Source organism: Helicoverpa armigera, chromosome 31 (genome assembly GCF_030705265.1).
Source record: "Helicoverpa armigera isolate CAAS_96S chromosome 31, ASM3070526v1, whole genome shotgun sequence".
NCBI lineage: Eukaryota > Metazoa > Arthropoda > Insecta > Lepidoptera > Noctuidae > Helicoverpa > Helicoverpa armigera.
Window position 1 is genome coordinate 2,048,551 of NC_087150.1, and position 12,451 is coordinate 2,061,001.

General features: G+C 34.7%; 2 protein-coding genes across 2 annotated transcripts; one reads left to right on the plus strand and one right to left on the minus strand.

Annotated features, from left to right (window-relative positions):
- Positions 1-227: 227 nt before the first annotated feature.
- LOC110381309 (acetylcholinesterase) lies at positions 228-2,797 on the minus strand. Its single transcript, XM_021341610.3, has 3 exons — positions 2,530-2,797; positions 755-2,031; positions 228-390 (listed from the first exon to the last, which is right to left on the minus strand). Exons 1-3 carry the CDS (start codon positions 2,713-2,715, stop codon positions 228-230), a joined length of 1,626 nt encoding a protein of 541 aa, XP_021197285.3. The 5' UTR covers positions 2,716-2,797.
- Positions 2,798-6,236: 3,439 nt separating this feature from the next.
- On the plus strand, positions 6,237-7,279 carry LOC126054426 (zinc finger protein 782-like). The gene has a single exon (XM_049840081.2). It carries the CDS (start codon positions 6,538-6,540, stop codon positions 7,087-7,089), a length of 552 nt encoding a protein of 183 aa, XP_049696038.2. The 5' UTR covers positions 6,237-6,537; the 3' UTR covers positions 7,090-7,279.
- The last annotated feature ends 5,172 nt before the right edge of the window (positions 7,280-12,451 follow it).

Genomic DNA, 12,451 nt, shown 5'->3' on the forward strand with positions numbered 1-12,451 from the left:
AAGATTTGCACAACGAAACAATTATATGTATTTTAATACTTTTTGCGTAGATTTTTAATAAAAAACAATTATAGTACGTCTTTTGCCTTTTTTATTTCCTAATTTTCCAAATACTACATAAATACTTTAAATAAAAGAAACGCATATAAAACAATAGGTACATTACATTTATTTAATTAAATTAGTGACATAACTTAAAATTAATATTCTCCTGTCATTTCGAACTGTCAGTTTTCCCGCTCAATTTCGGCGCCATATTTGAAATACATGGAGCGCCAGAAGACAGCTCGCTCCGGTGTTAGAGGCGCTACGTATTGGGGCTCCAAAGTTATAGCCAGGTTGTGGGGATACGGTAACCATTCACCATTGGCTGCTTCGGGGGTCGGTGTTCTGAAAAAGACAGAATTATGTAGGTACTTTATTTCGTTTAAGATAATAAAATAAAAACATCAACTTATTTGAGAAAAGGTTAGGCAAATGATGATGATTGTAGTGACAAAAAACTTAATCCTCCTTGGTCTAGATTTCTAAAGCCTACATTGGTTTCCTGATTATTCTTTTTGTCCAAATGTTTATGCCTATGTGGGTTTTAAACCTAATATTATAAATGCAAAATAGTCTTGTTTGTCTGTTTAGTAAGTACATTAATAAATATATTTGGTCAGACAGCATCTTTTTTTATACCAAGAGGAGGCATGAACAGTCTTTAGAATCGGGTAGTAAAGCCTACAAGTAACAAAGTAGAAAAACTTACCCATATTTAGCAAAGTTAGTCCACATCATGGTCATAAAGGTGATTATTCTGGCATCATCTTCACTCATTGGCAGCGGCAGCCTTTCCAACTCGAACAGATAAAACAATTCGTCCATATTTGTAGTCGCTGGTAAACTTGTATTCGTCAAAAGCCGGCCCAAGTTTCTATAGCCCATATGATTGAAAATATACTGATACACATCAACATCAGAGCTATTAGAATATAGCTCGACAAACAAAGACATTGGCCCAACGTAACAGAAATCAGAATTCATATTTATTAATCCTCCAACGATATTTTCTTCCGAACTTATGTTCGCGAAATAAGTGTCTTTTAATATCTCTCTGATGTCAAGTTTGTCTTCTTTCGACACGTTGAAACTCTTCTGATCGAGTACTGAGAAATCTTCATTCATTATTCTATCTATCTGACTTGTAATAGTGTAATAATCTAAAGTAGAAGTTAATCCTTCGACAGTGTTAAGACCAAAAATGGCAGGAACAGCTTCAAAATCTTCCGAGGTTATGATATTAAAAGGAGTATCGCACAGAAAAGGTTCATCATCCAAGTATTCTTCAACAGACGGCAAAAACACTGATTTAGCATTCATTTGGTTTCCAATAGCTTCTTCTAACTTATTAATTGGTACATCTGTGTATATGTTTAACAGTTCTTCAGGGTCCATAGTTTTAACGCCAAGAGATTTAGCGACCTGTGACGCAGTGGCCAAAGGATTGGCATCGAACGATTTAGGAGTAAATAAACTTCCACTTTCCGAAATTATCCGTTTAAAAAGACCTTTACAAGAATCTGAGAGAGTCAAACAAATGGCTGCCACTCCGCCGCTACCATTTCCGAAGACAGTCACATTTTCATCGTCACCACCAAAGTTTTTAATATTCTCTTTCACCCATCTCAAAGCTGCCCTTATGTCTTTCAAACCAGCGTTACCCGGAGCATCTTTGATGCCCAAATTAAGGAAGCCAAGAGCATTAAGTCTATAGTTCACAGAAATAACGATGACCCCGTGACTGACTAGATAATGGGGGCCGTAGAAAACGGGGGAGCTACTGCCGACCCCAAAATCTCCTCCGTGGAGGAAGACCATGACAGGTAAGGTGGTGTTACAGAAGGTTGGAACGTAAATGTTGAGGACTAGACAGTCTTGGTTGTCGCTGGGGGCTGCGAGAGCGTCGTTGGCAGGAAATTGGGGGCAGAGGACGAAGCGGTTGTCGGCTGAAAATACTCCTTCGTGGGAAGGTGGGTCTTCGGGAGCCTGAAAACAATGGGGTTTAGTAAGTAATCAAGTAAAAATATTAGATTCATTGCTAATAATACACTTCTTTAAAACCTGTAGCTAGATGGGTAAATGTAACATTCTGTGAATAGTCATGTCAAATCTCTATTCATTGTTAAGTAACTTTAAATGATCTTCTTGATGAATAGCTATACTTGAATTTGTAAGAATTAAGCGTCTAGTTCGGGACGTTATATTACCTTAAACGTTTTGTTGAAGACATTAAAACTAACGAATAAGATACCTAATTTTAAAAGCAATATTAGCATACGCAAGACTTTTTCTTTGTTTGTTTTTACCATAAAATACTAAACGGACTTGGAAAATGATTTTCATTGTTGGGAAGCCACAGGAGCTATCCCCGGGTAACGTATTTCATCCGGAAAACTGATTCTGGATAAATACGGGAAGAAGTTACCCAGGACGCGGGAGAAAACAAAGGAAGTGGCTGGTAAGAGAATAAATAGAATCACTTACCTTATATCTGTCTTTGACAACGCCATATTTAATTCCACAATATTCGTAATACATGCCATTGCTAGACAGATACCCTTCAACTTTTCCTTGCTTAGTATCGATAATTTTACTTCTTTCACTGCCTAGAACTTCACTAAAGTGGATAAATAAAACAAAGAGGATGAATGTGATGAGACTGTATGCCATTTCCTTGGCCCTTCAATAAATTACTTAGAACTATGGTTTTGAATCAAACATGGCGGATTTTATACAGCTGTTTTGAGCATTACATAATTTGGTTACACCATTTATTGAAAATTCTTTGTAATTTTGATAGTATGGTGTTATCAGTGAGTTGTTACGAAGTTACAAGGTTCCGTATCTTTAATTTAGATAGTTTGCAGGGCCCTAGAAGGGATTACACAATTTTAGGATATGTTACCTACCTATTATAGTACCTATAAACACGCCGAACGGATTCTTTCAAATTGAAAGCTAGAAAAATAAATTCACTAAGGAAGTCGGTCCGAGGATGGGAGACCATCTTGTCATGACAACGTCTTCCGTATTTCGGAGTACCTAGGAAAGTTGTTGGATCCCATCATTTGAACATCTTTGGCTGTCGTTACTGATAGGTAGCCAGAATTTCTGACAAACAGTCGTACGAAAGGGTAAAAAGAGTTTCCCTAGTTGAGCTATCAGAAAGGCAGTAGCTCCATAAAAACACTGGTACTCAGCTGCATCCAGTTAGATTGGAAGCTGACCCCAACATAGTCGGGAAAAGCTACACTCTTCCCGAGTAACATAGGCTATATTTTATCCCGGTACGGACGGTAGTTCCCACGGGAAAAACGGGAAAACAGCTAGTCCATAATAAAATCTTCAGAAAAATCATACGGGACTCTAAATACGACAAGTAGCTACGTACAGTCAACTTCAGGTCAGTGGTAACAGTTTTATAGGAAAATCGTACTTATTACTATTGAGTTAAGGTGCATGACAGTTACCACTGATGTGCAGTTTACCGTACGTGACAATTTACTGAACTTAATTATCAAATGAAAACATTGCTTCAATGAATGACACATCATTCAAAGCTTATCATGTTGATCTTGATAACTTATTACTGACATAATTAGTTATGTAATCTGATAACAATTAAATAATACTAATGAATTAATTACAGGTAGATACATCTGTTTACTAACTATGAGTATTTAACTTTTTCAACCTCCTTCCGGCCTAGTGGGCAAAGAACCAACGTCTCGAGTATGAGGGCGCAACTTTTCTAAGTTTGTATGTACTTTCTAAGTAGGTATATGGGTGAATTTCAACAGGTCCAATAAAATCTTCATTTCCGTGGATTTTTTATACTTCAACTTTAGAACAAGAAAAAATAGTGTTTACTGAAGTTTTTGATAAGATATGTATTCTTACTTAATATCTAGACTAAAATTTTCATGCCACGGCGGTGAAACTTGCATGCACGGCAATGAAACATGCGACCATGGCAATGAAAACTATTCCTGCAGCCATCGTTTTGACATATCTTTCTTTTTCTTTTCTTAAATACTCCTCTAGTAAAACAACCTAAGTGAACCTGAACCTGAAGTGGTGTGTGTGTAAGTTTATCATTTTGTGAGGTGAACGTGGAAATATCTTTTTGTAGTTGACTATTTAGTACAAATTGTTTTTTTTTCTTAATCATGCCGTGGCGATGAAAAAATAAGTCACGGTAATGAAACATGCGGCCACGGCAATGAAAAGAAATTGTTTTACAAGGCATGGCAATGAAAATTTTTTCATTGCTGTGTATTTTTTTTCATTTCCATAGCAAATTTTGACCACGGAAACCACGGCAATGAGAGCACGGCAATGAATATCAAGGCAAAAACATCAAAAAACTAAAAATCTGTTAATAATTCACAGTAATTAACACGTCACAAATAAACATAAGATAGATGGCATTGTACCGAATGATCAATTAAGAGGACAAACTTATTCAAACAGAAGTAAGACCTATCCACGGCGATGAAAGAAAAAATGTCCAGTGATAAAAAAATTGCATACTTGCATTTATGGCGCGAAAACGCAGGCACGTGCACACGTCATTCCACGTCGAACACTTGACGTCCACTAATATGCAACATTTAGCGCACAGCGGGAGAGACGCAAACCGTTAGAAAAAGCAATATTCTCAAATATGTTTAGGACATATTTGAGAATTTGTTTGCGCAAGACGGCTGGCAGGAGCTGGATGCGAGAAGCCGAAAATCGATCTCAGTGGCGTGCACTTGGAGAGGCCTATGTCCAGCAGTGGACTGCGATAGGCTGATGATGATGATGATGATGATGATGTTTAGGACATGGCGATGAATGGTAGTTCTGGGACAAACTATTTTTTATTTACCATTTGTTGTATTGTTTAAATATTTGAACAAATGTAGTCCGTAACAATACTTTAACTATTCACGAATCAAATAAAAGTAGGTTTTAATATAAATAACTAATACATTTTTATCAATAAGGTCTAGTACACATCAAGGTGACGTGTGGACAAACACGGCAATGAAAGATTTTGAGGTTTAATTTTTTTTTTTGGAGAACCAATTAATCCTATTAACAAAATATTTAGTGCTACACATAGATAACTATTTCACCTACTTAGAAAAAAATATTAGAATATTATAACAATGATTTTTAGTACCGATTTCATCGATGCCACGCAATTTTTGGTCCCGGGAAATTCACCCATATCTTAGACACCAATGACTGTGTTTCGGATGGCACGTTAAACTGTAGGTCCCGGCTGTCATTGAACATCCTTGGCAGTCGTCACGGGTAGTCAGAAGCCAGTAAGTCTGACACCAGTCTAACCAAAGGGTATTGGGTTGCCCGGGTAACTGGCTTGAGGGGGTCAGATAGGGAAGTCGCTTCTTGTAAAGCACTGGTACTCAGCTACATCCGGTTAGGCTGGAAGCCGACCCCAACATAGTTGGGAAAAAGGGCCCGAGGACGAGGATGAACCTCCTTACAAAAGGAGGTTTTTAGCCGACTTAAAAAATAAGGGTCTCAGTTTTAGCTGCATGTATGTAGGTAGGATGTCTGAGCAGGATTATCTCAAGTTTGGCTGAACCTCCGGTTTTAGTCTATTATTTGTCAGACTTGAGGAGAATAGGGTGAATGAATTGAAGGCTTTTTATGCAAAAACGTTTTTATGGTGGAAAATTATTGACTACCTACTTTTATTCTGATGCGGGAAGCACCTAGTAAAAATTATTGCCTCTAGATAGTTAGTTTCCTCAGGAGACGGATGAAACCGCTGGCGAAGGCTTTTGATTTTCTACGTTAGGCGCCAGGTGTCGTTATGAAAGTCATGATTCGATAACCATATCTTCTTTTCTTTCTTTACAAAAAGGTGAGCGTATGTTTTTGTTGTATATAACACATGTATTTCTTTTGTTTGTGATGATTTATTACAGCAATTATTATTATTGCATTGTACCCTCTCTCTCACATGACTCATTAAAATTTAGAAAATTCGAAAACTTTGTATGACATCATTAACATTTCAAATCATTTCTTTTTAATTCTTACTACAAATATGACACACGCATTATTATTATTTAGACTAACGTAACTATTATTTCAATGTTAACGTTAATAAATAACGATAAAAGTCTAAACAAGTATTGAATGTTTTGACAAATACTTCAAAAATTAAAGTGAAAGTTGATCCACATCGAGTTTCCAAACGCACTCCAAACTTACGTTTTGACGTCCAGGATTGTGGTTACATCGAATTTAACAAAAATAATACTTAAAAATACTCAAATATTTACTAGTGTTACATAATTTATAACAGAAATAAACAGTCTCAAGCATTAAATATAGATTTCCGTGTGGTTACAAGTATAAGGTGTTTGTGAGACAATTTTGTGCAAGTGTCTTTGCCTACGTGTAGATTTTACAAAATCTATTAAAAAATTGTCCAATTATAGTATGAAAGCTTGATAAATCGGCTTAGTTATGAATAAAAAACCAGTGAGAACCGGCCCCAGGATCAGGATAACGAGACCCGCATTAAAAACAAGAAAACTCGACGACCCCGTTGCTATATTCGACGATCGAAAATATATCTATTCGTGTCAGTATTGTCGCTTGAAGTTTACACAAAACAGTCAGTATTTTCGCCACATGACTTCAAACCACGAGATACAGCAGAAAGCAGCGACCTTCGAGTGCAATGACTGTCAAATTGTGTTCAGCAAGAAGACTAACTTGGATCTTCATTGTCAAACGCATCATCAGATAAAGAGTAAGTCGAAATGCGAGAGTTGCGCTATTACGTTCAAGTCTCGCTACTGTTTGCGTCGACATTTGAAACTGAAGCAGATTCTTCAAGAAAATTCGTGCTTTAAGTGTCAGAAAAAGTTTACAAGCAAAGAGGGTTTAGCCAAACATGTGAAAAATAAACATACTTTTAAAAATGTGACGTTTCAATGTGATCTATGCTCTCTAAAGTTCAAGGCAGAGGAATCTCTACGCAGCCATTTAGGACGCATTCACAAAAAATTATGATTTTATAGAAACTTTTTGTTAGTTTAAGGTTTCATTATGAGTACTTCGAGAGATTAAAATTAGTAAATAATTGTAGATTATTGTGTATAAAGTTATTCTTAAGTTATTTTCTATTGTTTTCTTAATATGTTATGCTTGTGCTGGTTAAACAACTACAGTTTTGGGTGACATAAATATATTTTAAATTGTTTCTTAGTATCCAAAATGTAATGTTGATTTCTGGAAGCCCATGTATTAAAATTTAATATGTACAACAATACTAAAAGCACATATAATATTTTGAAAACATCTGTTTCAGGAATTGCTATGTTAAGGATTTGCAATATTTTTTCAATCATGTTGTATTTAACAATATTTTTTCTCAATAATATAAACTCAAGATATGTGCAAGGGAATATGTAATAAAATCATAGATTTAGGACCCTACTAGGACTATATAATAGATTGGCAATGTGTGACACAAATCCATAAATATTGACTCCAAAACATGAAATAGGGGCCTGTAGCAGTCCTGTATGTAGCAAATGCAAATGCTTACGAAAAAACAACAGAATTTTGAAAAATGATTTTAACACTATGAAAGAAAAACAATAAACCACAAATACCAATTTTTAAGTTGAGGAAAGCAGCACATTTGTCACATAAAAAATCACTCAACTGATTCATTTTTGGCTTTATTAAAATCACTGGATTGCCGATCTATATACTATTCTATATCTATGAATAATACCAATATGTGCCTTCATAAATACTGAAATACTATGTCTACTTATTACTAACATTGTATGTACAACTTTGTTTGTATAATCATTGGCAAGGATATTGAGCCCTGACCTTCACCTGCACAGAAGTGGTTTATTGCCTTAAGTGTACTTAGTGTACTTGAGTGCGCAAAGCGATCCCCACTCTTCCACCGAGAGCTCATTATCTGTGCCGATAACTATATTTCTAAGACAGCAAAGAGCAATAATGATTGGATTAATTTAGAACATAAGACTAAAGCTATTAATACATAATAGAATTTAACTTAATTAGTTACATGTAAAGCTTCCATAATATTCCTTAATTTATAGATATTAAAATATATTTGTTTTACAGAATAGTATAAAGTTTGTCTACACAAAAAAAGTTATCAGTCCCTTGCACATATTTTGATCTTAAAGTTTCTTTTTTTTCCAAAATAGATGAATAAAAAATGTTTTAGCTCTCTGTCCATTTCAGTACCTACTGGTCTGAAAAATGGTTTACCAATAGTAGATAGAGTTTGTTATCTTTAACACATTTCTATGAAAAAATTGTTACAAACTCCAATTCTGAAAGTGAAATAGTAAAAAAGCTAATAATTTTCGCTGAATTGCCAACCTTTTTTAGAAAAAAAATCTATTTCATAATGTATTTCTATTATGTTTTATGTGAATATTAAGCTAATAACTTAACCTTTTTTATATTTATTTTTGTTAGTACTTAAATGTAAGCTTTTATTATGTTTAACATTAATTTATTTCATTTTAATTCAGAAGCAGTAATACTTTTGTGGCTTCAACATAGCATAATTGGTAAATAATTTCTTTAGATTTCACATAAGATTTTTTTTTAATGTTTTACCTGAGATAACTGTCGTGCCTCATGTCAGAGCTTAATCCAGGTAAAAAAAAAACATTTCATAGGTATTTGAATTTCCGTCTACCAGTTGAAGCCTATAATATTTGAAAATATTAAAATTGTAAGATCAAAACATAATATTGTTAACTTCATAGAGAAACAAATGCCTAGCTTGATTCTTTGAAAAAATAATTCAGCATTTTTTTTGTTAGAACATGCACTATAAAGAATATTTTTGCCTAAATTCTTCCATGGCTCTTTTTGAGACACAATTTATTGATAGCTAAACAAATTTTACACTTTTTTTTTCTTAAGACAATCATCACAAAACTTAAATATTTATTTAACTGAAATTGCTTGTTATGTGTACATAGAGACTACAGGGTGTAGATAAAAGGATTAAATCAATTTAACTTGGGCAGGAACAAAATGGCTAGCGGAGGTGCCATAACGGAAAATCGTCTAAGAAATGCGGGTGAGCGGAGGACGAGGAACGTTACAGTATTCATCCTCATACGCCATCTTTGGTGTCCATTTCAACCGCGCGGCCACCTCATAATTTTTGATGAAACTTTGCCAGGAATTAGTAGTAATTTGTTACTTTTCACTCCTCTTTTCCTGAATTTGTTACAAAAAAAACCAAGCCGCTATGACAAAGAACAGTTGGCCGCTAGAACCGCCACTTGCCGTAGTCATCGCCCGTGATTACTCAGAAACTATACAATGCAGATAGACGAATGATACATCAAAAGAAAGGTCTTAATTTGTTAAATTTGTTACAAAAATAAAAAAGGTCAAAACGTAGATATACAAAAAGTTATGCAATGTTAAGTTTTCAGGTTATGAGTAGGTAAGTATATCACCGTAGGCACCAAATTAATAGAGGCTAATGTGTATAGAAAATTAGTCTTTAATTTGTTACAGCGAAAAAAGACAAAAAAATACTAGAAAGCAGGTTCAATAATATGTTAGAGTCGATTTTAGTTGGCCGCGCAGACGGCAATATGCCTAAAATACAATTTCGTTTTTCTCGTTATTAAAAGTAGGTTTTAGCTTAATTAAAGTACTAGTCGATGGGTAACGTAACCTAGTTTGAATAAATATAGCGAATTTAACTGCAGCATTCGTATTTTAGGAGATATTTACAAAAACACAGTGGTATGAAACTGTGTGAGAGTAGGGTGTCCATGCATTTTCACATATTCGAAATTTTCGTTATTCACGTCTTATTTTTTTAGGGAGAGTGCATACTTTATAAAAATCAAAGTCACAAATAGATTAAAATTTCTTTATTCACAATCAACACAAAGGCAAACAAATCAATTGTTTGCCTTTGTGTTAACACAATGTGTCAAAAATGTGACACAGAGTTGAAAGGTGAACTTAAGCTAGGCGAGATCATAACATTTGATTTAAACGGAGCTGCAGACTCAGTTTTACCCACTGAATTGCCGATTACTCTTAGCATTAAGGCATTATTATTTCTTAGTTGGTACTATAGAATTTATACCAGGCACAAAAATAGGCCACTATAAATGACATTTTTTAAATAACAATAAATATTTTTGTTACGACGACAATTCTTTTAAAATTGAAATACACACATAATACACACATTCTTTTAAAATATGTGACACAGAATTTATAAATATTATGTTAGTTTATGAAGATTGTATATTTATCTGGTTGTCTTTTATTACTTGATTTGTTTGCCTTTGTGTTGATTGTAAATAAAGAAATTTTAATCTATTTGTGACTTTGATTTTTATAAAGTATGCACTCTCCCTAAAAAAATAAGACGTGAATAACGAAAATTTCGAATACTTATGTGAAAATGCATGGACACCCTACTCTCATACAGTTTCATACCACTGTGTTTTTGTAAATATCTCCTAAAATACGAATGCTGCAGTTAAATTCGCTATATTTATTCAAACTAGGTTACGTTACCCATCGACTAGTACTTTAATTAAGCTAAAACCTACTTTTAATAACGAGAAAAACGAAATTGTATTTTAGGCATATTGCCGTCTGCGCGGCCAACTAAAATCGACTCTAACATATTATTGAACCTGCTTTCTAGTATTTTTTTGTCTTTTTTCGCTGTAACAAATTAAAGACTAATTTTCTATACACATTAGCCTCTATTAATTTGGTGCCTACGGTGATATACTTACCTACTCATAACCTGAAAACTTAACATTGCATAACTTTTGTATATCTACGTTTTGACCTTTTTATTTTTTTTAACAAATTAAGACCTTTCTTTTGATGTATCATTCGTCTATCTGCATTGTATAGTTTCTGAGTAATCACGGGCGATGACTACGGCAAGTGGCGGTTCTAGCGGCCAACTGTTCTTTGTCATAGCGGCTTGGTTTTTTTTGTAACAAATTCAGGAAAAGAGGAGTGAAAAGTAACAAATTACTACTAATTCCTGGCAAAGTTTCATCAAAAATTATGAGGTGGCCGCGCGGTCGAAATGGACACCATCTTTGGACCCGATAATTTTTTGTAATACCAAAAAATCGCTGACAGATGTCCCAAAGAACCAGAACTCGTCGTTAGTTCACTCGTTACTGATCGTTTTGGTCATGCCCACCGTACGAATTTGACCTAGCTAGAAGAAGGTGCCTGAACTACCTGCAGGCATCTCCGCTTATCTTCCTTACCTACTCCGTGGGAAGGTATTTTTCTAACCGATTGAAAATAGGTTAAAAGATTGTTAAAAGTGTTAAAACTTTCAAGGGTGCCCTGTATATTTCAGTTATGACACCCTACACCCTGTTTCTCATGTATGTGTTAATTAGTTTTCACTCGAAATGAAACACACAGTATTTATTTTATTTTTACTAAGTTGTAGGTATGATATAATACTTAGGATATTTTCTGTTTACTTTTTATTAAATAATCTCAGAACAATTTGCTGTATTTCATTGTATTCTGGTTAGCCTGGCCTAGTGGTAACTAGAAGCAAAGCACTTGCCTTTCATGTATGAGTGTGTGTGGTTCAACTAGGGCTGCCATCTCGAATTTCGCCAAACCCGGACAAACATTAAAAAAACCCGGACATTTGGCGTAAATCGCATTTTTTCCCCGAACGAGTACGTTTTTATCGGATTGTCGTCTCATCGCGCTATGAGAGTGAAGGAATAGTGAGTGCACCGCAGTCCAAGCAAATGCTTGTACACTATAATATGTCCTGCGCAGCTGGCTGATCTCCTTATAATGAGTACAGCCGTGGCCGATAATCGGCCATAACACTGAACACATCATGGAAGGAGGAAAAAAGGAGTGAAAATGAAAACCCAGATCTTGTAATCTCTCCTTTATATTTCTAACACTTGCTTAAGCAGATTTACAAAAGGATAATTTTATTGTAAGTACAAAATCTTTTCTACTTTTGTACTATACCACATAGCATCTCTGAATGAATACCTGAACTGAAAAATACTTCACAGGTACAAAGAAAAATAAATAAATTAATAAGCCTTTAGAGGGGTCTATCCATACACTAAATGCCTTGTATTTTAACTAAAACATCATCATCATCATCTCAGCCATAGGATGTCCACTGCTGAACATAGGCCTCCTCCTTAGATCTCCACAGATACCTGTTGGAGGCGACCTGCATCCAGCGTCTCCCGGCAACAACATAAAAACCATCAATCCTGATGGAAAATAAAATATAATCAAAATAAAGGAACTTTTTGAAGATTGTATAATCAAAATAATTTACTTATCATTTAAAGAGATTCAG